The sequence below is a fragment of the Lepidochelys olivacea genome, assembly GCF_965140295.1.
Source record: "Lepidochelys olivacea isolate rLepOli2 genome assembly, chromosome: 12".
Classification (NCBI taxonomy): domain Eukaryota; kingdom Metazoa; phylum Chordata; order Testudines; family Cheloniidae; genus Lepidochelys; species Lepidochelys olivacea.
In genome coordinates, this window is record NC_140422.1 from 40,907,951 (window position 1) to 40,930,806 (window position 22,856).

Genomic DNA, 22,856 nt, shown 5'->3' on the forward strand with positions numbered 1-22,856 from the left:
TATACACAGAGAACATGAAACAATGAGTGTTTCATGTTCTCTGTGTACAATGGGTGTTTCATGTTCTCTGTGTATATAAAAATCTCCCGACCGTATTTTCCACTGTATGCATCCGATGAAGTGAGCTTTCATTTTATTTGAAAGCTCAAATAAATTTGTTTCATCTCTAAGGTGCCACAAGTCCTCCTTTTCTTTTTGCAGATACAGACTAACACAGCTGCTACTCTGAAACCTGTCATAAGCAGGAACAGGATTGGCCACTCTGCTATTTCTGTTATTTTTTTGATTCTGTTCTCTTTTTCCATAATAAAATAACCAATTAAAATCCTTCAGCAATAGCTGATCGTCTTATCTAAACTGGGAAAATGAGTTACACTTGTCCATGATAGGAATTTTTTTCTAAACAAATGATAGCTAGCATTTTATAGTCGTAGTGTAAGCTGGGCAAGTTGTAGTTTTAACATGTTAGCTGGTCACGGTGAACAAAATTCTGCAGCCACTACTTCTCCCTGATGAGCTGCATGACTTGGGCCTGCAGTGCTTGATGCATCCAGTGACTCTGGTGGTGCTGCTGGGCCATACTTCTCCCACTGGGCTCAGTCTCGTAGCATTATTGTGCGCCAAATAAGCTGTCACGGCCGGGTTGTGGGTAGACAAACCTGGTGGTCAGAGCCGGAGTCCACACTCATGAGACGGGAATCAAGAGTCAGCTTAGTCAGGATACCGGGAAATCAGAAGCAGGAGACAAACTTGAGATCAGGACCCCAAGTTGGGAATTGGGGTCAGGCTGGGTCAGAATACCAGAAGTCACAGCCAGGAGACAAGCTGGAGATCAGAATCACATATCAGATGCCAGGAGTCATGCTGGGTCAGGATGCCAGAAAATCAGGTTGGGGGAGCAGGAACCACAAGGCACACAGTCCAGAATAGGGAGGAGCCTCATTGTTCAGACCGCTTCCTGTTCCTGCTGTTGGCTTAAGTAGGGCCAGTGGGATAATCAGCTGCTCTGAATTTCCACTAATAGAGTAATTCAAGCAATACAGAACTGCATATGTCAGTAAAATCAAAGTTGTGTACATCTCCTCAATCAGGTTATTGACATGTTTTTGAATCTTTTGATCTTATGTGTAATTGATTTGTCCTTGTACACTGGCAAACTTGCATACCTAATTTATGCATGTGCAAAAGCATGTGTACTTTTGTGCATCCTCTTCTGCCGATTTGGACCTGAATAAAGATGTTTACACTAGTATGTTAACAAACTCCTTTTATGAGTGGATTTCCAAGTTTCAATATCCATGTGTGAAGACTTAGATTCTATTCCTTACTCTACTGCTAGCCTGATGGGTGACCTTGGGCAAGGCACTGCACTGTGTTGTGCCTCAGTTTCCCCACCCATCAAAGGGCATAACAATACTGACCTTTGTAAAGCACTTTGAGATCTACTAGTGAAAAGTGCTAGATAAGAGCTAAGGATTATCGTCATCATTTATTGTATTTATGTTCATTTCTTTCTTAACAGACTGTGGCCAGCTCTTAACCTCTGGACCATCTGCATTGCCAGATCAGCTGATGGCTATAAGTCAGCCAGGTCAGGCACAGAGTGAGGGGCAACCAGCAGTGACAACGCTTCTGTCTCAGCAGATATCTGAGAATTCTCCACTACCTTCGTCTATGACAACCAATCAGTGTATAGAGAAAATTGATGACTTGCTTGTGTCATTACAAAACCAGGGGAACAACATGACTGGCTCATTTTAATTGGCCAAGTAAGTAGTGACTTTGGGTCTGTGGGTGGTCTTGCAATGATATTTAGTAAGTTTTTATATATACCAAAGAACCTCTTGTTTTAACAGATGATGACTTTGCAATGCAGTCACAGTGCACGCAGAAATCAGTTAATATATCTCTATGCCCCTGAAGCAAGTATATAATTCAGGGGTGGGCAAACTTTTTGGGCAGAGGGCCACATCTGGGTGGGGAAATTGTATGTGGGGCCAGGGCAGGGGGTTGGGGTGCAGGAGGGAGTGCGGGGTGTGCGAGGGGTTGTGGTGTGCAGGAATGGGCTCAGGGCAAGGGATTGGGGCGGAGGAGGGGTGCGGACTGTGGGAAGGAGCTCAGGGCAGGGGGTTGGGGTGCAGGAAGGGTGCGGGGCTCAGTGCAGGGTGTTGGGGTGCAGGATGGTTGTGTGGTGTGGCAGGGGGCTCAGGGCAGGGGGTTGGGGTGCAGGGTGTGACCAGGCTCAGGGCAGGGAGTTGGGAGCGGGGTGTAGGAGGAGTTCCGGCTCCAGTCCAGCGCCGCTTACCTAAAGTGGCTCCGGGGTGACAGCAGCATGCACTGGGGCCATGGCAGGCTCCCTGCCTGCCGTGGCCCCATGCGGGGTCGCTCCTGGAAGCAGCCGGCACCACGTCCCTGCGTGGCCCCTGGGGGAGGGGGGGCACAGGGCTCCATGCGCTGCCTTTGCCGCGCCTCCAGGTACCTCCCCTGAAGCTCCCATTGGCCGTGGTTCTCCATTCCCAGCCAATGGGAGCTGCGGGGGGCAGTGCCTGGAGGCAAGGGCAATGCATGGAGCCCTCTGCTGCCGTGTGTCGTTCCCTCCCCCTCCCCCCCCGGGTTGCAGGGACTCGGTGCCAGCCGCTTCTGAGAGCAGTGTGGGGCCTGTGGCACCATGGGCGGCAATCCCGTGGGCCAGATCCAAAGTCCTGAGGGGCCAGAGGTGGCCCGCTGGCCCCAGTTTGCCAACCCCTGGTATAATTTTTAATAGTCCAGTGTAGTGAGTATTGCTGTTCATCAAGAGATCAGAAGCTGTAGAAAATAATTGATCAAGTTTGGGTTTTGTTCTTGAATGGTCATTCGTTGGTCTGTCACCTGGCATTGTAGTCTAATCATTGTAATGGCAAAGGTAAGGTAAATGGGTCACTTTCAGCCTGACCTGGCATCTCTGAGAACTGTCACCAAATCTGGCTTTAGGTAAAACTTTTTGGGTTTATTGTGGATGCATTAGACGCCACTTCAGTCCATAGTCTTCAAAGCCCTTCCCATCCTGCTGAAGTAGTTTGCATGAGGGCCAGGCGTTGCAGGAAATGGTGTTTATTGAACAGGCACCACTTGCTGAATCATTGTTAGAACTGAGCCAATACAACAGCACGGAGCTAGGAAGTGTCTATTGCTGGAAGGTGCCTTTTCCCCCCACATCAGAGGTAAAGCTCTGCTCATGCATGAGTATTAAATATATATGGGCTCTTCAATTCAGGTATAGCCACACCGTCTGACTATATCCACCTTTTGTAATGATGTTCTGCCTCCCAGAAAAACCTGAAGTTTCAATTGCGTGCTGTGCTCTTCACTTTCTGAGCTAAACTGTTTCGTAATGATGTTGTAAACTGCAAGATAGTTGTCATATTCTGTCCCAAAAGATGGCTGCATTTTGGCACTGGGTGTAGACTTGTTTCTGTAATTTGTAAAGAGCTTTCAAATTAAGGAGCTACATGAAAGATGAGACTTCACTAGTTATGCCTAACTCTGTTTTGTTTTTAATTTCAGAAATTCTGTGAAGGAAAAGATTTCCAAGATCCTCTCAGACCTTGTGGCTCTGGATTAGGGTGTATGGAGCTGAACTGTTCTGTTAAAGAATGGCCTGTACCCAAGCAAATATGTAAAACTTCACTCTCTTTTCTAAAGAGCACATTTGCTGCCTACTGCAGTGTCTAGCAATTGAGGCTATAATGATAGCATTTGAGACACCTGAAGCCAATAATGGCTGAAAAGCTGTGCTTTGTGTTACAGGGGGTGGAACTGGACTGTTAACCACCTTCCTAGGCCCCATTAGTTAATGGGCTGCTGTTTTAATTCAAAGCATGACTGCTCAGCTATTATTGTTAGAAAATAACACGTTATCATGTTTACTTTTTCTTTCTTCCCTTCCTCCTTCACAACACCTCTGTTGAGTAGGAAAGCTTGTGAAGCAGGAACATCATGTGCCCTAACTCGCATTGTGATTCATGGCATAGCTGTCAGTCAGTGAAGGAATTGCAGTTTTTCCAGTCGAGCTGAAGGACCATTGCAGGGGTGTGTTGTTCGCAGCAGGTGGTGGTGATATATATAATATACAATCAGAAAATCTGCTACAACTCTAGGAGCAGCCAGAGAGATGTGGGTGCTTCCCATCTGAGGGTGTGATTAACAGGTTTTTTTCTGTACTGATGATTTTAGATATAAACTGCATAGAGTAAGAATTAGGTGGCTCTATCAAAATGAAGGGGAAAGTCACAGTAAATTGTGTTCTAAAATCCCTTGAACTGAAGAGCGCAATCTGCCTAGCTGAGGAAACAACTGCTTCATGCCTCTCACTGTTTTGGCATAGATTAGAACTTGAACATTATGCTTTCTCATGCCAGGCTGCCCTCTTTCATTCTTTCCATGCTCTTCATCCCTCCCCCTAATTTTATATTTGTTTCCTAAGCAAATACAAATATCCTGCTGGTTTTAGAAACTGAAGTAACTCTTAGGTGTCCAAGGCACCTCTCACTGTGGTAGCAAAGTGCCAAGCCAGTGGCTGCATCTTTATATGTCACCAGGGTTTGAGGGCGTGAGAAAATGCTGGTTTTGTCTCCATCCCCCAAACTTCCTGAATCCTAGAGAAACCCTACTTTTCCCTGTTGTTGCTGATATAAAGTCTTAAACTTTATCCCATATGGGTGCAAACAGCATGTTTTTTAATCATTCTTTAAAACATCACTTCAAGCTGAGCTGCTGCATCTTTGTAGCATTCTTGGTTCATTGCAGGTTTGAAGCATCCATTTTACTAGCAGTCCCCATGAGTTGTAGCCTCTCTGGGGTCATACATTAATTAAAAACAATTTACTCATGTTTTACAGTATCTAAGAATAACCCACTCTAGGCCATGCAGTTGTAGTGTGAGGCATGTGGATTCTTTCAGATGATCCGACTAGCTCAAGAGAGATGTGGTGCCTCACAATAACCTCAGGCAGACGTTTTCTTTAGTCTTTTCCCTCTCCTTCCTGTAGAAAGATGTTAATGCAGGTTAGAGCCAAACAGCTGTCATGCGTGGCTACTATGCCTTGGTGTAGCATAATTGGTATCCTGTCACTTTTCATTTTGGTTATTTTAAGTAATGGAGAGTATCCTGTAAATGGTTTTCAAGTTACCCTAGTCTGTTTACTGCGTGTTTTTTCTAACTTGTGCACCTAGTTGAGCCATGTAGAGATGTTCTTTGGTTTTAACGGTTTTTCCCGTGTGTCAAAATCTGTCACAATGTTCATTTTCTCTTTTTGTGTGTGTGTGTGTCTGTCTGTCTCTCTCTCTCTCTCTCATTGAGAGGCATTGAATTACGTTTTCAGTAGTAAGGCTTCTTGCCGATATGAAGGGAACTTTTCAGAAAGAGACCTGCTCTGGGTCATTTAATTTTGAATACAGTTTTCAATCGTTCAAGTTTTGGATGGTTTATATCTAATGTGTGTTTCATTTTTTTGGAAAGCTATATTTTGTATTTAGGAAATGGTATACTATTTTGCTATTTGTACTGAGTGAGTACAATGGCATAAATATAAAAATTTATATATATACATATATATAAAATATTCTTTTTGCCACACATTTTTGTGGTAAATTTGTGAGTTTGTCTGATGTTCTACCACAACGTGGCGTCTGATAATGGTGGGGGTGAGGGTGGGGTTTGTTATGTCTTTACTCAGTATTTAAGTACTTTTTGCAACATAAATAGTTTGTTCATCTTGGGCCATTCCATCTGGCAATGTATTGTTCCCGTTGGCTCTGGACAACTTCAGTGTGTGTTTGTGTCTGTCACACAGCAGTGGGATGTAGTAAGGAAACCCATTTAGACAACTGTCTGATGGGCTTTCATTCAGAATGAGCCATTCAGCTTTTACTCTGTCACTGTCTATTTAATATTTTATTAGCTCCTTTGTGTTGGATCTTTTAATTTATAATTACACTAAAATGTTTGAAATTATAATCATGTTAAAGAAAATTTTCTCGACTTCATAATGTCCAGAGCTGCTTTTTAGCTCTGAACCATACGCTTTTCTTCCGGTAATTTTTCTCCTGCTATGGAAAAAAGTAAAATAAAATCCTTTGTTATGGTTCAGGACATGAAAGAGCAGCCTGTCAGCACTGAATGAGCGCTGTCTGAGGATGAATAGAAGGGTTCTGCACAGCATCGGATTGAATACACCATCCTTTTGTAATCCGTTTGTAAGAAACTGGTGGCTTCTGCAAGAGCAGCTTGTTCACACTAAGTCCCAGAACGAGGATTTTTGGTGATACCTTGATGGCTGCGTAGGCCAACAGTGGGCAGAATGAGGTGATGAGGATGATAAACTGACTTGTGTGCTGTTTGTTTTGTTTTTTGTTCTTTTGAAGGAGAGCATCCTCATGATGAAATGTTGTTGGTCGGTGCCAAGAAACCAGGGACCAGTTCTTCATTTAATAAAATTGGTGTCCAAAATAGAACCTTTTACCAGGACTGCTACAATTCCCACTGTGGGGGGAATGTTTAAATGTGTGCATATTTTTAGATTGTTGATTACAAGGGCTGTGCTACCATATTCAAATAACGACATTATCTATATTTTCTTTTTTGTCAAATTTACTGTCTGTTTTAGGTCAATGTTAAATGTATAACATTTTGAACATGTGATTTGGTTACAAAAAGTATTTGTCTTCTGAATGAAGGGTTTGCTCAGTGGTTGACAAGTGCTCTTGCTGCTGCTTTCAAACAGTTGTTACAGAGGATAAAGAGAGAGGTTCAATGAGCCAGCAAAGGCCTAGGAAACCGCTTACAGAAGTTGTTTCATGGCAGAAGGACCTAAAAATAATGTGAACCACATCTTTGTTCCTTCAGAGCCCTGCTCAGGCACTGTTTTGATTTCAATAGTTGACATTTACTTTTGGAGCTTATCCTTTGTTTTTTCTTTTACCCCCAACTTATTTATTCCATAATATGTCTGCATCAGTATGGGTATTAGAGGAAAAGCACACAAAGTGGATTGCCTGTAGAGTTATTGAGAGGCAGGGGAATCAAATCCAGTTTGGTTTGAAAAGTTAGATATTATTTAAGGTAAATGAAAATATGTGCATCTTGAGTAGTCAAAAAATGACATTAATTATTACCCCTTGCTTATGATGAACATTACTTAAGAAGCCAGACTGCCAAAGATCAAATGTTAGGAGCATTATTGCAAAAGGAAATTTGCTTTCATATCTGTCAGGCCAATGTTCACCAATGGAAGTAGATGGTTTTATAGCTATACGTGCTGGATGGAAGCTGGAAAGCTGTAGAACTATATTTGTAGGGTGGATTTTCTGTGTAGTGTTTCTTTTTCATAGAACCATATTGTTATATGGGACCTCAAAGGTCATGTTGTCTAACCCTCTGCCAAGATGCAGGATTTGTTGTGACTAAACCGTCCAAGACAGATGCTATCCAGCCTCTTTTTGAAAACCTCCAGTGATGGAGATTCCATGCTTCCCTAGGCAGTTTGTTCCATTGTCCTACTGTCCTTACAGTTAAGAAGATTCTTGAGCTTTTCTCCTGCATGAACTCTCTATTAAACCACCTTTAATACAAAACACACACACACATTCTCTCCCTCAAACTAGGTTATATTCTCCAGGCTTAAGTCACTTCTCCATTAACTTCCCTGACTCTCCTAAACCCCATTTTTCTGATGTTGTCTCTACAGCATGTCTGATGTGTACTGCACACCTGTTTCCTAATAACTGACTAATATCCAGGGAGATGCTCCCTGCTAGCTACCACGTCAGTATGTCTTCTACCTGTGTCATGTTGTCTCCATGTAAACAACACCCTTGTATAAAAAGAAACTGTTAAACTATTATTCCTTTAGTGATGAATAAAGTAGGTGGATAACACTTAGGCTGTAGAAAAAGTTAAGACAAGCATTAGCCAAACATTTCCTATGGCAGGAGATGATCATCATCGCTTTCCACTTCACAGGCCAGTCTACTTGTTGGCACTAATTGTCTTCTACTCTTTCAATGGTTATCCAAGCCAAATGCTCTACTATTATTTTCTTTGTCAACAAAATCAATTCAAGAAGTCATTTCAGCCTTGCTGGGCCAAAATAGACAGTTAACCACCAGGCCTTTTGTTTGGCTAATTTTACATTATTGTCAGTGTGCTCAGAGCCTGTGAATGGACACCTTTTTTTATTTATACTCAATTTAAATAAAAAATAAACAGGTTAGTGTCTGTCAATCTTGACAGCATACTTACACAGAACTGGCATGTCCAGTTGCACAGATGTACATTTTTCTAATCTACATAAGCCTTGAGTTTTCCAGTGCTCCTGCTATGACTTTGATTAGGGGACACTGTCCAAAAAGAAGTCTCATTCTGTTGCTCTGGTAAGATTTTTCATTCTCCAAGATTGTCCTTCCAAAGCCTTCAGAAAGGACAAACCACACAGGAGCTCAAATCCTTTCTCTGACGTAGCCGAAACAACCATATGAGCAGCAGGAAAGATGCTTTGTTATAAAATTTCTTCATTGGAATAAAGAAATTAAACACCCAAAAAGGTCAAACTTTTATAAATTATAGAAACAAGATGGGGGTGAGATCATCTTTTATTGGACCAATTTCTGTTGGTGAGAGAGACAAGCTTTTGAGCTACACAGAGCTGTTCTTCAGGTCTGGGAAAGGTACTTAGAGTGTCACTGCTAAAAACAGGACAAACAGATAGTTTAGCATAAGTAAGCTGACTTAGAACAAGGCTTCCTTAGCTCTTGTCCCCTAATACCCCTACCCTACCTGAGCTACATTGATGACATCTTCATCATCTGGACCCATGGAAAAGAAGCCCTTGAGGAATTCCACCATGATTTCAACAATTTCCATCCCACCATCAACCTCAGCCGAGACCAATCCACACAAGCGGTCCATTTCCTGGACACTACTGTGCTAATAAGCGATGGTCACATAAACACCACCCTATACTGGAAACCTACTGACCGCTATACTTACCTACATGCCTCCAGCTTCCATCCAGGACACACCACACGATCCATTGTCTACAGCCAAGCTCTAAGATACAACCGCATTTGCTCCAACCCCTCAGACAGAGACAAACACCTACAAGATCTCTATTGAGCATTCGTAAAACTACAATACGCATCTGCTGAAGTGAAAAAACATATTGACAGTGCCAGAAGAGTACCCAGAAGTCACCTACTACAGGACAGGCCCAACAAAGAATATAATAGAACGCCACTAGCTGTCACCTTCAGCCCCCAACTAAAACCTCTCCAACGCATCATCAAAGATTTACAACCTATCCTGAAAAATGATCCTTCACTCTCTCAGATATTGGGAGACAGACCAGTCCTTGCTTACAGACAGTCCCCCAACCTGAAGCAAATACTCTCCAGTAACCACACAACAAAAAAACTAACCCAGGAACCTATCCTTGCAACAAAGCCCGATGCCAACTCTGTCCACATATTTATTCAAGTGACTCCATCGTAGGACCTAATCCCATTAGCCACGCCATCAGGGGCTCGTTCACCCACACATCTACCAATGTGATATATGCCATCATGTGCCAGCAATGCCCCTCTGCCATGCACATTGGCCAAACCGGACAGTCTCTAGGCAAAAGAATAAATGGACACAAGTCTGACGTCAGGAATCATAACATTCAAAAACCGGTAGGAGAACACATCATCCTCTCTGGCCACTCAGTAAAAGATTTAAGGGTGGCAATTTTGCAACAGAAAAGCTTCAAAAACAGACTCCAACCAGAAACTGCAAAGCTTGAATTAATATGCAAACTAGGTACTATTAATTTGGGTTTGAATAGAGACTGGGAGTGGCTGGGTCATTACACATATTGAATCTATTTCCCCTTGTTAAGTATCCTCACACCTTCTTGTCAATTGTCTAAATGGGCCATCTTGATTATCACTACAAAAGTTTTTTTCTCCTGCTGATAATAGCTCATCTTAATTAGCCTCTTACAGTTTGTATGTCAACTTCCACCTTTTCTGTGTGTGTGTATAGCTTCTTACTATATAGAAGAAAAGGAGGACTTGTGGCACCTTAGAGACTAGTGCCACAAGTCCTCCTTTTCTTTTTGCGGATACAGACTAACACGGCTGCTACTCTGAAACCTTCTTACTATATGTTCCATTCTGTGCATCCGATGAAGTGGGCTGTAGCCCACAAAAGCTTATGCTCTAATAAATTTGTTAGTCTCTAAGGTGCCACAAGTCCTCCTGTTCTTTTTAGTGTAAGTAGTTATATATTCTAACGGGCCATTCAAGGTGAAGGGGCCCGTTAACACCCCTTTAGTCATAGGACAAAAAGGGGAGTTAGTGTGTTACAGATTGTTGTAATAAGCCATAAATCCAGTGTCTCTGTTAAGACCATGATTTTTAGTGTCCAGCAAAGTTATGTATTTAAGCTCCCAGGCTCATCTGTTTACAATGTGCAGATTTCCTTTGATGAGGACTGGTAGGCCTGGGAACTTAAATTCATAATTTTGCTGAGTGTTAATGGGCCACTTCACCTTGAATGGTCCCTTACACTACTTATGCTAAACTAGCTACTCAACCTTGTATTTAGCTGTGAAACTCTTGAGTTCTCTTCCCAGATCTGGGGAAGAGCTCTGTGTAGGTCAAAAGCTTGTCTCACCAACAGAAATTGGTCCAGTAAATATATTACCTCACCCACTTTGTCTCTCTCATATCCTGGGACTAATATGGCTACAATAACAATGCACAGAAGAAAAAGAAATTTAATTACAGAATTTTATTTTCAATTGTATCTCACACATTGCTCTATTACTTAACAATTATCAGGCTGTCTATTCAAACTATGTACCCATTTGCAGAGCTCTGTCTATACAAGTATTTATCTGAACAGTGGAAGCATCAAGCATGGTGAGGAATTGCTTAGTGTTCTCTGAACTTGGAACTGTAGGTTGAAAGTGAGAAAAGGGAAATTTAATCTGACCACTGGGAGAAGAAAGAATTATCCCAGTGAGAGATCTGTTTCTGTGGAATAGTCTTGCAAAGAGAGTGGTGGAAGACCCATTATTTGAGATGTTTAAAAGCTAGCTGGATTGATAGTCAAGAGCATATTGTAAGGCTCTTGAGTGTAGAATTTTGATGAGTCTTTTGGGACAGATCTTGATAATTCTACATGCAAAAATATTCACCCTTGCAGTTCTGGTAATGGTGTGTGCAAACCGTCAGTTATGTGTGCAAATGTATACATTTGTGTACAAATAGTTGCCTACTAAGAGCCAGACTTCATGAACTCTTTACTTGATATGTGATATACACTACTTAGAGACAATAAAAGATACGGCACAGCAGAGAAAATCTGGGGAAAATGTACATATAAAATTCTCCAATTTAGTCTGTGCTTTTGAGAGAGAATGTAGAAAAGTCTTTTTTCCCTTATATAATTTCTTGTATATATGTAAATATATTGTGCATAAAAATCCTTGACTTGTACATATGTATATAGTTGGAATCAGATGATATGCCAAAGAGACAAGGTGGGTGAGGTCATATCTTTTATTGGACAAACTTCCGTTGTTGGACAATAAAAGAAGAAGCTGGTCCAATAAAAGAGATTACCTCATCACACCACCTTGTGTGTCTCATATCCTGGGACCAACATGCTGACAACAACACTGCAAACCATCACTATACCATTGAGTTTATTATATAAATGCATAAAGACTGTTATAGTAACGTTTTTATAACTTTCAAAGAACATAGTTGTCCTTAGTGTGCACTTGTTTCTCTAACTCTCTTCAATAGATCAGTAATAGCTATATAAATGTGTAAATACTGTATGAGTGGGGAGGGATTAGTAGTGTAATAATAAGTATTATCCCAGAAATATGTACTTTTCAGCAATTCACTAAAATCCATGGGATTAAGGTGAAATGACTGTTTGAAACATCCCTGTGCTTTTCTATTTTTCTATAGAGTTTTATTAACCTTTAGTGAATTTGATGTTTTGTGAAATGTGCGAACTGGCAGGCCAGGAAATCGCAGTCCCCTGGATGGGTTCAGCAAGGGCAACAGCAGTACGTTTCCCACACACTTCTCTTTGCCAATTTGCCTCACTCCTTTTCAGGAGGGGCCACTTCTCAGGACTCAGTTTCCCAGGCTTCTCAGCAGAGGCTACCAGATAGTGCCAAGGACACCCTGGTGGGGTTTGTGGTAGGGACTAGCTAGGAGCTGGACTGATAAAAGTAATCCACTTTCAACAGGGGTTACCAAACGTCTGTCAAATGGCAAAGATTTTTACCCCATTACTGAGCGGGACTGGGCTTAAACCAAGGACCTAGACCTACCTGTGTAGCGCCTTCCGGTTCTACTTTTTCTGATTTTTTTTGCACCTAAGGAAAGGTGATCAAAAACCAAGGGTTGCTGAATTTTGTTATAAGGTTTTAACCAATAAGGTTTATTTATTGAAGCAGTCTGACGAGTAAGTTCTCCCCAGTGGTATCTTGCTGTATGGGGAGCACTGGACTTGCCAGTACTTACTTGTTGAAGACTTAGGAAGAGATTAAACTCTTAACGGGAATGTCGGTTCTTGACAGAAATGAAGAGCAATGTATTTTGCTCCCACAGCTTTTCCTGGTGCATTCTAATTTGACAGTCAGTTAATCCCCAGACATTACGATTCTGGCATGTTTGATTCAAACCACCTCTGCTCGCTCCCTTGCAGTGTCCAAGACCGATGCCCTGACTTCCCTCTTTTCCCTTAATGCTGAGCACTTACCTGGTCCTGACCTTCCTCCTGCTGTACCTTAGAAACACTCCCTTCCGCAGTTGTGCTCCTCCTGGCTGGGAAATTGTCCCACAAAATGCACATCTCATTCAAACCAGCATAAGCATATCAGTGCTCTTCCTTCCAGCTGCTGAATTCTCATTCATCCTCCCTTGACAAGTGCTTGGTTCAGATGCCTAACAGGTGTGAAACCCAGCCACCAGACTTGTTCTGGTCTCCAAGCCAGGAGAGGGACAGATCCTCAGCTGGTGCAAATTGGCATAGCATCATTGAAGTCCTTGGAGCCAGAGGAATTTACAGTAGCTTAGGGTCTGGTCCAGAGTGTCCACTTCCTGCGTGTGCTCCATCTAGGCAGGAGGTAGTATTCTGAGCAGGTTAGTCCTATGTGGTGTTAGTCCCATTTCAGGGAAAAAATGCAGCATTTCTGGATGTTATGGGATTGGGATCATGCCCCTGTGTCCTATTAAAAGGACCATTACCAACCTGAAGCTTTTCTGTGCTGATTACTATTTGATATAAAGAGTTTTTGAGGTTTGTCCCCATACAGCTCACTATTTTTAATGGGTAAGCTCCAAAAGCTTCAAATTAGAGCCTTCTACCTCTGTTGTTGTTCTCTGCATAAACTCAACATGCTTGTGTCCTTTCTTTCTGGAGTGGTTTATCTGCCTTTCTGCCATGTTTTTGTTGGAGTGCACAGATCACCACTGAGCTATCTTTTCTGTTGTCCTGCAATGTGAAAGTAGCACCAGATATTCCTTTTGTGCATTTCTGTGTATATGGCTTTTGTAGTTGGGATCTTCAGAGCACTGATACCAGGTGTTTTCAGTTTATTCTATGAGGGGAGATTTCATTTGCATCTATGTTTTTAGCTATCCTGTGATAACTTGTTGAATATTAAAATAAAAATAAATATTTTGCTTCTATTGGGACATTTGTATACTCGCAACTATATTTCTGTAAACAGCTGCAGTCAAGAATAAAACATTGAAAGTTTTCATTTTGCAGCGTGAACTCCTGTCATGTTCTTTCAAAGGCAGCTTCTCTCGTGCCCCAGTGAAAAAAGCAGCTACTGTAAGTACTTAATAAATTTGGCTGGCTGGTGATGGTAGCCTTATGGCTTGGTGCTGACACAGGGGAGACTGAGTCCAGGCTGGTATCCTGCTCAGGCACCCTTGTAGGAATTGTTACACAAGCAAATACTCTTTGCAGCTTTCCCAGGGGTTTTAGTGATTCCTTTTGACCTCATAACTGGTTCTCCCAACTCCAGAGTGGTCTTACAGAGGCAGAAATCTCCTTGCTGCTCGGGCCATGGCATTTGCATTTATAGGGTCATGAAAATTGCTATATTAATCTGGTCCAGTATCCTCTTTGACAGTGTCCAATACCAGATGTTTAAGAGGAAGGTGCAAGAAACCTCCATAGTGGACAACTATGGTTAATCTGTCTATAGGGTAATTCTTAAGTAATTCTAAGATGGTTAGCTAGATGTCAATTCTGGACAAGGTGATACAGGATTCAACTGATTAGGAATTAAAGGCTAGGAGTGTAATTTCTGACATCAACATGATTTTATTGAAAATAGGTCTCGTCAAACAAATCTGATCTAACTCTTTGAGGTAACCAGTTTGGTTGATAACGGCACCTGCACAGAGGTAAAGTGGTTATGCTTTTGTAAGGTGTTTGACTTAATACCACACAACAGTCTGATGAAAACATTAGCACGATGAACTGGATGAAGAGCTGGCTAGCGACAGGTATCAGCAAGCAGCTGTCCGCAGGGCATTGCCATTGAACCGGGGAGTTTCCAGTGGGGTCCAGGAGGGATCGGCTCTGGGATGAGGCTCTCCAACGTTTCCAACAATGACCCAGAAGAAACAGACGCTCACGGCTGATGATGTTTGCAGGTGACCCAGATTGTCAGAGTGGTAAATAGTGTTGAAGACAGGGCAGTCATACCTAGCTATCTGGATTATTTCGCAATCTGGGTCCATTCAAACTGTGTTTTTAATACAGCCACTTGCACATTTATAAATCTAGGACTGTGGTTTTTAACCTTTTTTCGTTTGTGGACCCCTAAAAAATTTCAAACGGCAGTGCAGACCCCTTTGGGAATCTTAGACATCGTCTACAGACCCCCGGGGTCCACAGGCTATAGGTTGAAAACCACTCTTCTATGGTAAGTACAGCCTTTCACAGACTCCTTAGACATAGTCTGTGGACCCCCATGTGTCCACGGACCAAAGGTTGAAAACCACTGATCTAGGAACAAGGAATGCAGGACGTACCAACAGAATGGAGGCCTGTAGCCTAGAAAGCAGTGACTGAAAGGATTTAGGATTCACGAGGTATGTCTACACTACAGTTAGACACCCGCAGCTGACCTGTGCCAGCTGACTGGAGCTCACGGGGCTGTTTAATTGCAGTGTCAATGTCTGAGCTCAGGCTGGAGTCCAGGCTCTAAGTCCCAGCACTTGGGCTGCAGCCTGAGCCCAGAAGTCTACAGTACAGTTAAACAGCCCCACAGCCTGAGCCCTGTAAGCCTGAGACAGGTGTGCATATCTAATTCCAGTGTAGGCATACCCATAGTGGACAAGCAACTGACCAGGAAGCTCCCAGTCTGGTGCTGTGGCAAAAAGGGTTAATGTGATCCTTAGATGTATAAACAGGGAATAGTGATTAGGAAGGTGATTTAACCTGTGAAAATGGCATTAGTGAGACCAATATTCTAATGCTGTGTACAGTTCTAGCGTCCACATTTTAAAAAGGCTGTTGGAAAATTGGAGAGGGCGTAGAAAAGAGCCACACAAAAAATGACTGAAGGGCTGAAGAAAATGCCTTGCAGTGAGAGGCTTAGAGCTCGGTATGTTTAGCTTGTCAAAAAGAAGATTGAGAGGTGAATTGATTAGTGTCTAAGAACCTTATTAGAGAAAATACCAGGTACTTAAGGGCCGCTTAATATAATAGTGAGAAGCAGACCAAGAACCAATGTCTGGATGCTGAAGCCAGACAAATTCAAATTACAGATAAGGCACAATTTTTTAATGGTGAGGGTGATTAGCCACTGCAACAAACTCCCAAGAGAAATGGTGGATTCACCCTCTTGATGTCGTCCATTGAGACCAGACGCCTTTCTGGAGGTGAGGCTTTAGCCAAACACAAGTTACTGAGCTCAATATGGGGTAACTGGGTGAAAAGTAATGGCCTGTGTTATACAGGAGGGCACATGAAACAATCTGATGGTTCCTTCCGGCCTTCAACGTCGTGAGCTATGCTGCCTACTGCAGTGTTGCCACACCCTTCCAAAATGAGTCTGGACCCCCAGTATTATTTTGAAAAAGGGGAGGTTGCCTTTTGATTTCAGAGCCTTCAGGGTTCACTCAAGTCACATTTTCAAGTTTTCCTCTGCATCCATGAGGAACAGAAATTTACCTTTTTAAATAACAAAAACTGAGATTCTCAATTATAGGATTCTACAAGCTGGATTAAAAAGCACAAAATATTGCTAGATTCATGATAAAATTGCAGGAGTTGACAATCCTGCTAGTGATTGATTTAGCCTTTTACCCAGAAACATGAGGTTTAGAACTTCTATAAAATTGTCCTCCGTAATGTAATTGTATGTTTCCATGTTAGCCATAGAAACTTCTGATCTTTTGTAGAATCCTTTTAAGCCCTTGACGTCAATGATACATTACGGCAAGGAGTTCCACAGGTTGATTATTCATGGTAGGGTTGGGAGGGAAAGTGTTTCCTTTTATCAGTGGTATTAACTTGCTGCCTTTCACTTTGACTGAGTATCCCTTGTTCCCGTATTTTGAACGGGTGAACATGAGACCCTGACTGACTGTCTAACCATTCATGCTTTTGTTATGTAATCCTTCTGCCAGGGGTATTCCTTCCACAAGTGTCTGCATACATTTGTCAACACTGGGCAGAATGATAGCAGATGAAATTCAATCACCTCGTTTTGCTAGGTCTCTCCAGAGTTCCTCAGTCTCCTCTAGTCTTGATTAACCTAAATAACTGTATCATCTGTAAAGCATCTGGCTAGGGGGTACACAAGTTCTTCACCAAGCCCAAGAACTGTCTTCACAGCACCAGCTTGGAGAGGGGAGCCTACAACTCAAGATGTCTACATTGGTCAGCAGCTGTCAGCTTGGCCCCATGTGGATTTGAATTGTCTTTACTTTGCAATCTCAAAGGATGTATTTAATCCATAGTGCACACAATAAGATTTCAATTGCTACCTTGAAATACCATGAGACAGGAAGCTCTCGTGTTGACAAGCTGGAATGTTGGACTAAAAGAACTGGGTTTTCTTTTAAAATCATTGGAAATCTGAGATTTTCCAGTGTCTTGTAAGATGGGTTGTGGTTTTGATTTGGGGTATTTCAAACCATTTAGTGATTAGATTAACCAAACTAGAAGCACTTTCCCTTAGATAAGGTTGAAGCTCTAAGACTGAGTGTTTTTCAAAAGGTGAAGTCTGTTGATGCAGAATAAGGAACTGTCCCCTTCCCCTGGTGGGAGGAACACACAACACTATTAAAGGGAGATGCTGAAACGTTAAAAAATGCTTTGTAGATCCTTCTTCCTATATATAATTCATAGTTAAAATGTTCTCACTAATCACGTCATCATCCTTGAAATGAGTAAAATGAACAATTTTATGCTAAAGCTTTTCTTACCACTGCAGTCATTAAAGCAGTTCAAGAAAAGTACTTCTGAAGTTAGGGCTGCTGGCCAGTGGCATAACACAGCCCCAGAGGGTCCTCATGCAAGAACATGTTAGGGGCCCCCTTCCCAATTCTGAAATCTGCCCACCTCCAATTCCCACACTGCCCCAATCTAGCCCGCGTCCTCTAGTGGCTGCCTAGGTCCTCCCAGCCCTGCCACCAAGCCCCTTACTCCCACATATTCAATATTTTGCATAGTGTGACTGATGTCTGTAACTCCCCCCAACCCTCCCCAAAAAAACCCAAACTCCAGATTCATGAGGCGACTTTGGAAGAAACTGGCATGGCCTTAACTGGGTGAAAGGGCTTAAAATAATGTTACCGAACATTCAATATGAAAGAAATCCTATAAAAACAGATTATTTTAAAAAACCAATCACAACATCCATCCAGCAGCAACATTAAAAATAAACTTAATTATCAGCTTTATCACCTCTGTCATAATAGTAAAGGGAAGGGTAAACACGTTTAAATCCCTCCTGGCCAGAGGAAAAATCGTTTCATCTGTAAAGGATTAAGAAGCTAAGATAACCTCGCTGGCACCTGACCAAAATGACCAATGAGGAGACAAAATACTTTCAAAGCTGGGGGCAGGGCGGGGGGAGGAGAAACAAAGGTTCTCTCTGTCTGTGTGTTGCTTTTGCCGGGACCAGAGCAGGAATGCAGGTCAGAACTCCTGTAAAGAGTCCGTAAGCAATCTAGTTAGATATGCGTTAGATTCTGTTTTGTTTAAATGGCTGATAAAATAAGTTGTGCTGAATGGAATGTATATTCCGGTTTTTGTGTCTTTTTGTAACTTAAGGTTTTGCTGAGAGGGATTCTCTGTTTTGAATCTGATTACCCTGTAAGGTATTTACCATCCTGATTTTACAGAGGTGATTCTTTTTCTTTAATTAAAATTCTTCTTTTAAGAACCTGATTGCTTTTTCATTGTTCTTAAGATCCAGGGGTTTGGATCTGTGTTCAGCTTTGCAAATTGGTGAGGATTTTAATCAAGCCAGGAGAGGGGGTGTAGGGCTTGGGGGGATTTTGGGGAGAAAGACGTTTCCAAGCCGGCTCTTTCCCTGTTATTTTTGTTAGACACTTGGTGGTGGCAGCAATAAGGTCCAGGGACAAAAGGTAAAATAGTTTGTACCTTGGGGAAGTTTTAACCTAAGCTGGTAAAAATAAGCTTGGGGGGTTTTCATGCAGGTCCCCACATCTGTACCCCAGAGTTCAGAGTGGGGAAGGAACCTTGACAACCTCCAATTTCTTCTCCAAACAAGGCATTTACAGTCATCTTTCCCTTTTGGAATCGGGCTGTAAATCAAACAGCTTATCTCTAGAATCTTTATCTTGATAAAGAAGTTCCTATCGAGGTGAAACACGCTTGAAACATAACATTTTAAATTGTATGCAAGGTCTGTATTCCCACTTACACTGTTTGTCTCAGAGGTTATGAGTCAAAGTTAAACTCGTTAAAATATGTATATACATTTATTTTTCAGTTCATCCCATTTTGACCCAGCTTTTCTCAAAGAGCTCGATTGTTTTTCTAATATAAATGGTAAATCGTTCAATTTCTCAATTCTTGATTCTGACCCGCCACAGTTCTGTAGCTGACATTTGTTTCACAACCCTAGTGATGAAGTAGATTTATTAGCTGTAGCCACAAGAATTCTAAACTAGTATGTCAGTTTCATTTCAGTAAATCAGGTCGCTTTCCTAACCCCACGGTAATAGGAATTTGGGGGATATACCCTGGAAATGACTCTGGTATCAATTCTCTATCTGACTAGGTGCTTTTCATTGTGGAATAATCCCAGATGGTAGGAAAATGATGCCCTAAACGATGGGATCCTCTCCAGCATTCTGCTGCAAATTTCTTTCATTCTGCAGGGACTGGTGGCTGAAAATAGCTACTAATCCTTTTGCACTGGCACTGTCCCCATAAAGGGGAACTTGCAAAGCTCCCAGTGACTCATACCATGGCCTTCCAGTGCCACTTTAAAAACACATGTAGCTGCACTGATCTCAGAACCCATCACTATCTAGCCCTTCTCCTCCTGTCCCTTCCCTTTCTTGAGTGCCTTGCCGCTTCCAGGACTTGACACACAAAGTGCTTGCCCTCTCAGCTGAATATGTAAATATTGTAGGGGGTAGAATAATGTTATGGGGCTTCTTTTCTCCTCTTTTACATTGCCAGGTAGCTTTAAAGAATAGAGTCCCTGTGTTTGGCCTTCAGCCATGATCTCCAGGTGAGACTTATGAGAAGTGTTGTGCACTTTGTAGCTTATTCCTTGGTTTTCAGGCCCTGCAAGGGCTGCTGCTGAGCGCGTTGGAAACTGACAATCCACAGTCTCTGTGTTCTCTCTCTCTGTCTCTCTCTCTCTCTTATACCACCATGGGTTCTTGGATGGGCACCAACAAGCCCTATGCTTGGTTCGTTCCTGTCCTCACAGGAGAGGCTCAGGTCATTTGTCAGTTTTGGAGCTGCTGACTTCTTTCACTGGACATTTCCCATCGCTACAGAGTCATCCCAGTACTTCAAGCTCTTGTTCCTCCATGAAAGTCCCTGGTGTTGCTTTCAGGCAGGCTCCTCCTCCTGGCGCTGGAGTGGCACTGAGGAGCTCTGGCAATGAGTCTACGCTGCAAGGCTGCCTGTAGCAGGGCCTTTGAGCGGAGTGTCAAGTGATCCAAATGGAACTCTCAAAAGCTGCGCTGTGCTCACTGCTTGGTACTTGGTCTGTGACTTGCTGTGACTCTGAATACCTGTAAAATGGGCTATGACTTACCTGTGTCCTGAGGGTCCTGTGACCTGCCATTTTGTAATATTTGTAAAGTGCTGCAGAAGGACACAATCATTCAACTCTCCTGCTGCAGTCATGGAGCAAGGGAGCAGTGGGAAGTTTGCATTAACCCCCTGGGGCCACTGCAGCGTCTGAATAAGTGCTCATGCAGGGAGGCAGACGAGCGGCCATGGGTGCTGTGGCCCCTCCTTTCTCTGCTGCAAGTCTCAGTACTGCAGCAGCAGCCACAACTTAGGGTCTGGAAGAAGCTGTGCAGGGGGAAAGGATTCGATTCTCCTTTCTCCAGAGAAAAGTCAGACCTTTGTTCTTGTTGCATTATCGCCCCCAGAAGCATGTGGCATCTCAGGTCTCTATTCCCTCGGGGTCTGGTGCTTGGGTTTATTTTGGATGAGCCTGGTGATTTACCTCATCTGCAGTCCAGTTTCATGGGCCTTTTGATTTGTTAAAGAAAAATGCCCCCCTGGCCTTCAATGATTTGGAAACTAAGGAAAATCCCTGAGCGAGCTGTGGCCTCTGTCACCTTGGAAAGAGCCGAAGTGCCTCAAGTGTCCAGCATTTCCTGCTTTTCCAGGGCTGTGTCCACCAGCCACCCCCACGCTGCCAGCCATTCTGCATGGGTGACAAGACAGCCTCATTCCACCAGTGGGTTCCACATGTAACAAAACCTGCCCTTGGTGGGATGAATAGCAGCACGTGGCACTGTCAGAGGCACAGGACTAACTCAGGAGCCAGAGTGCTGCACCTCTGGTTGCTTTTGTTTATGCTGGGTAAAATTTTCAAACAAACTAAGACCAGAGAAAATAGAGCAGTGGAGTGAGTCTGCCCCCCTGCAGGCACATTGCAGCAGGGATTGCTCAGACATTAAACTAACACCATATTTGATTTTGTCCAGGAAACAGCAAGAGTGAGAGTCAGAGGATGCATCTGCAGTACGTCATGTGCAATTCACAACTAAGTTGGGGTTTAACCGATTGTTCTGAGTGCCCGGGGGGGGAGACCAAGGGACACAGCCCTTTTCCTGTTGGCTGGGCAGGACTGTCTCCCCCACGCATGTGCTGAGTGCTCAGGATACTGTCTGGAGCAGGCAGGGAGTTAGTCAGAAGCTTTAGCCCTCTACAGTGAAGAGGGCCGGGAGGGTTTTGTACTAACAAAACCTTGAAACAACCAACCCCTGTATCATAAGTGCTCCAGCCTGCAACCCTCTGACTGTTCATTCCTCACTGGGACCAGTTAGTGCTGAATCAAATGTTTGCAGTTCACCACAATTAAGCAGATTTATACAGAATTTATATGAACGTAGTGAGGACTCAGGCAGAGCCCTGAAGGGGGCAGTGCTAGGTTCAGATCATCTTTGCTGTCAGGTGCCTCTCCCCTCCCCCCCTTTTTGATCAAAGGCTGGGTATTCCCTGAGATGTGCCTCTCCTCCCATCGTGTACAGTTGCAGGTTGGGTGGGGTAAAGGGGCCCTTTTTCAAGTTCAGTCAACTGCCATCTCTAACTCTATCAAACTCGGTCTCTGAGTGGGGAAGAAAAGGTTCCTTTGGGTCCACTGGGATTAGAATATTGAATGCAAAAGAAAATATCCTACCAAGGCCACATGTGGCTACTGGGGCTGGGAAAAGCCAGCCAGGCCCCGCTCTGAGCTGACATGCAGAAAGAGAGAACTTGCTTTGTGCCAGCCGCACTGCGAGTTTGGTCAGACTTTTTCCTCTAGCTGGTCGGCTGAGCCCTGGGGTCTGTTCTCCCTCACTGCCCTCCTAGCTACTCCACACACACACACCAGCCATTTGTCTCCTATTGCTCATTTGCAGAGTGAACTGATTCTCGGGTGCAGAGTCAAAGCTCTGCCAATGCAGGGGGAGAACATTTCACGCAGCTACTCCTGTTAGAGCCTAAAAACCCACCAGCGGTTTCCTGGGACGTCACTCTGAGGACCCCAAGAGCCCTCACCTGTAGGTTTCTCCCAAGTTGAATGGCTGCCACCAGTGAATCACTATAGCAATGGCTGCGTTACTGCTCCCTTCTCTTCTATCCATGCTGCAGCTCCGACCAACCAACAGCTGGCATGTGCCATCTAGTGGCTCAACCCTAAACCTCTCCTAGCTGCCCAGCTGTGCTGGGCTCCTTCAGAGCCAGAGGTGGCAGCAGCAGTGGCTGCTCCCTTCTTTCAACAGTTCCCAAAAGGAAGGGCCCAGCACATAGGTGCCTGTTGGAATGCAGCCCAGGCCATTCTGCCTGTTGTTCTGCACATGGAGAGCGCCTTGCTGACAGCACACCCACCTGGCTGCAGGACCTGCACACCTTGTGTGTCATCTCCCTGGGCCTCACTTCCAAATCCAGTGAGGGAAGCCTCCAGGGATAGGGCAAATAGACCCTCATTTATTTTAGAAGTGAAGGAAAATCTGGATTGCAGTTGAGGACCTTAGGACTACCTGCCAAGTGATTGCAGGCTAGTCTCTTAGAAGCCAGGCTCTCGGGGTGTGGCTATGGCACGCTAGCTCCTGGATGGGAGAGTCTG

The 22,856-nt window shown here is 43.5% G+C and overlaps 1 protein-coding gene across 5 annotated transcripts in view; it reads left to right on the forward strand.

Annotated features, from left to right (window-relative positions):
* NFAT5 (nuclear factor of activated T cells 5) overlaps positions 1-5,509 on the forward strand; it is a 135,244-nt gene extending 129,735 nt beyond the window's left edge. For all 5 annotated transcript variants that reach the window (XM_084645139.1, XM_084645138.1, XM_084645142.1 and 2 more), the window contains 2 exons: positions 1,523-1,769; positions 3,544-5,509. In XM_084645139.1, the coding sequence (XP_084501265.1) occupies positions 1,523-1,761 (239 nt within the window). In that variant the 3' untranslated portion in view covers positions 1,762-1,769; positions 3,544-5,509. The remainder of the gene's footprint in view (positions 1-1,522; positions 1,770-3,543) is intronic.
* The last annotated feature ends 17,347 nt before the right edge of the window (positions 5,510-22,856 follow it).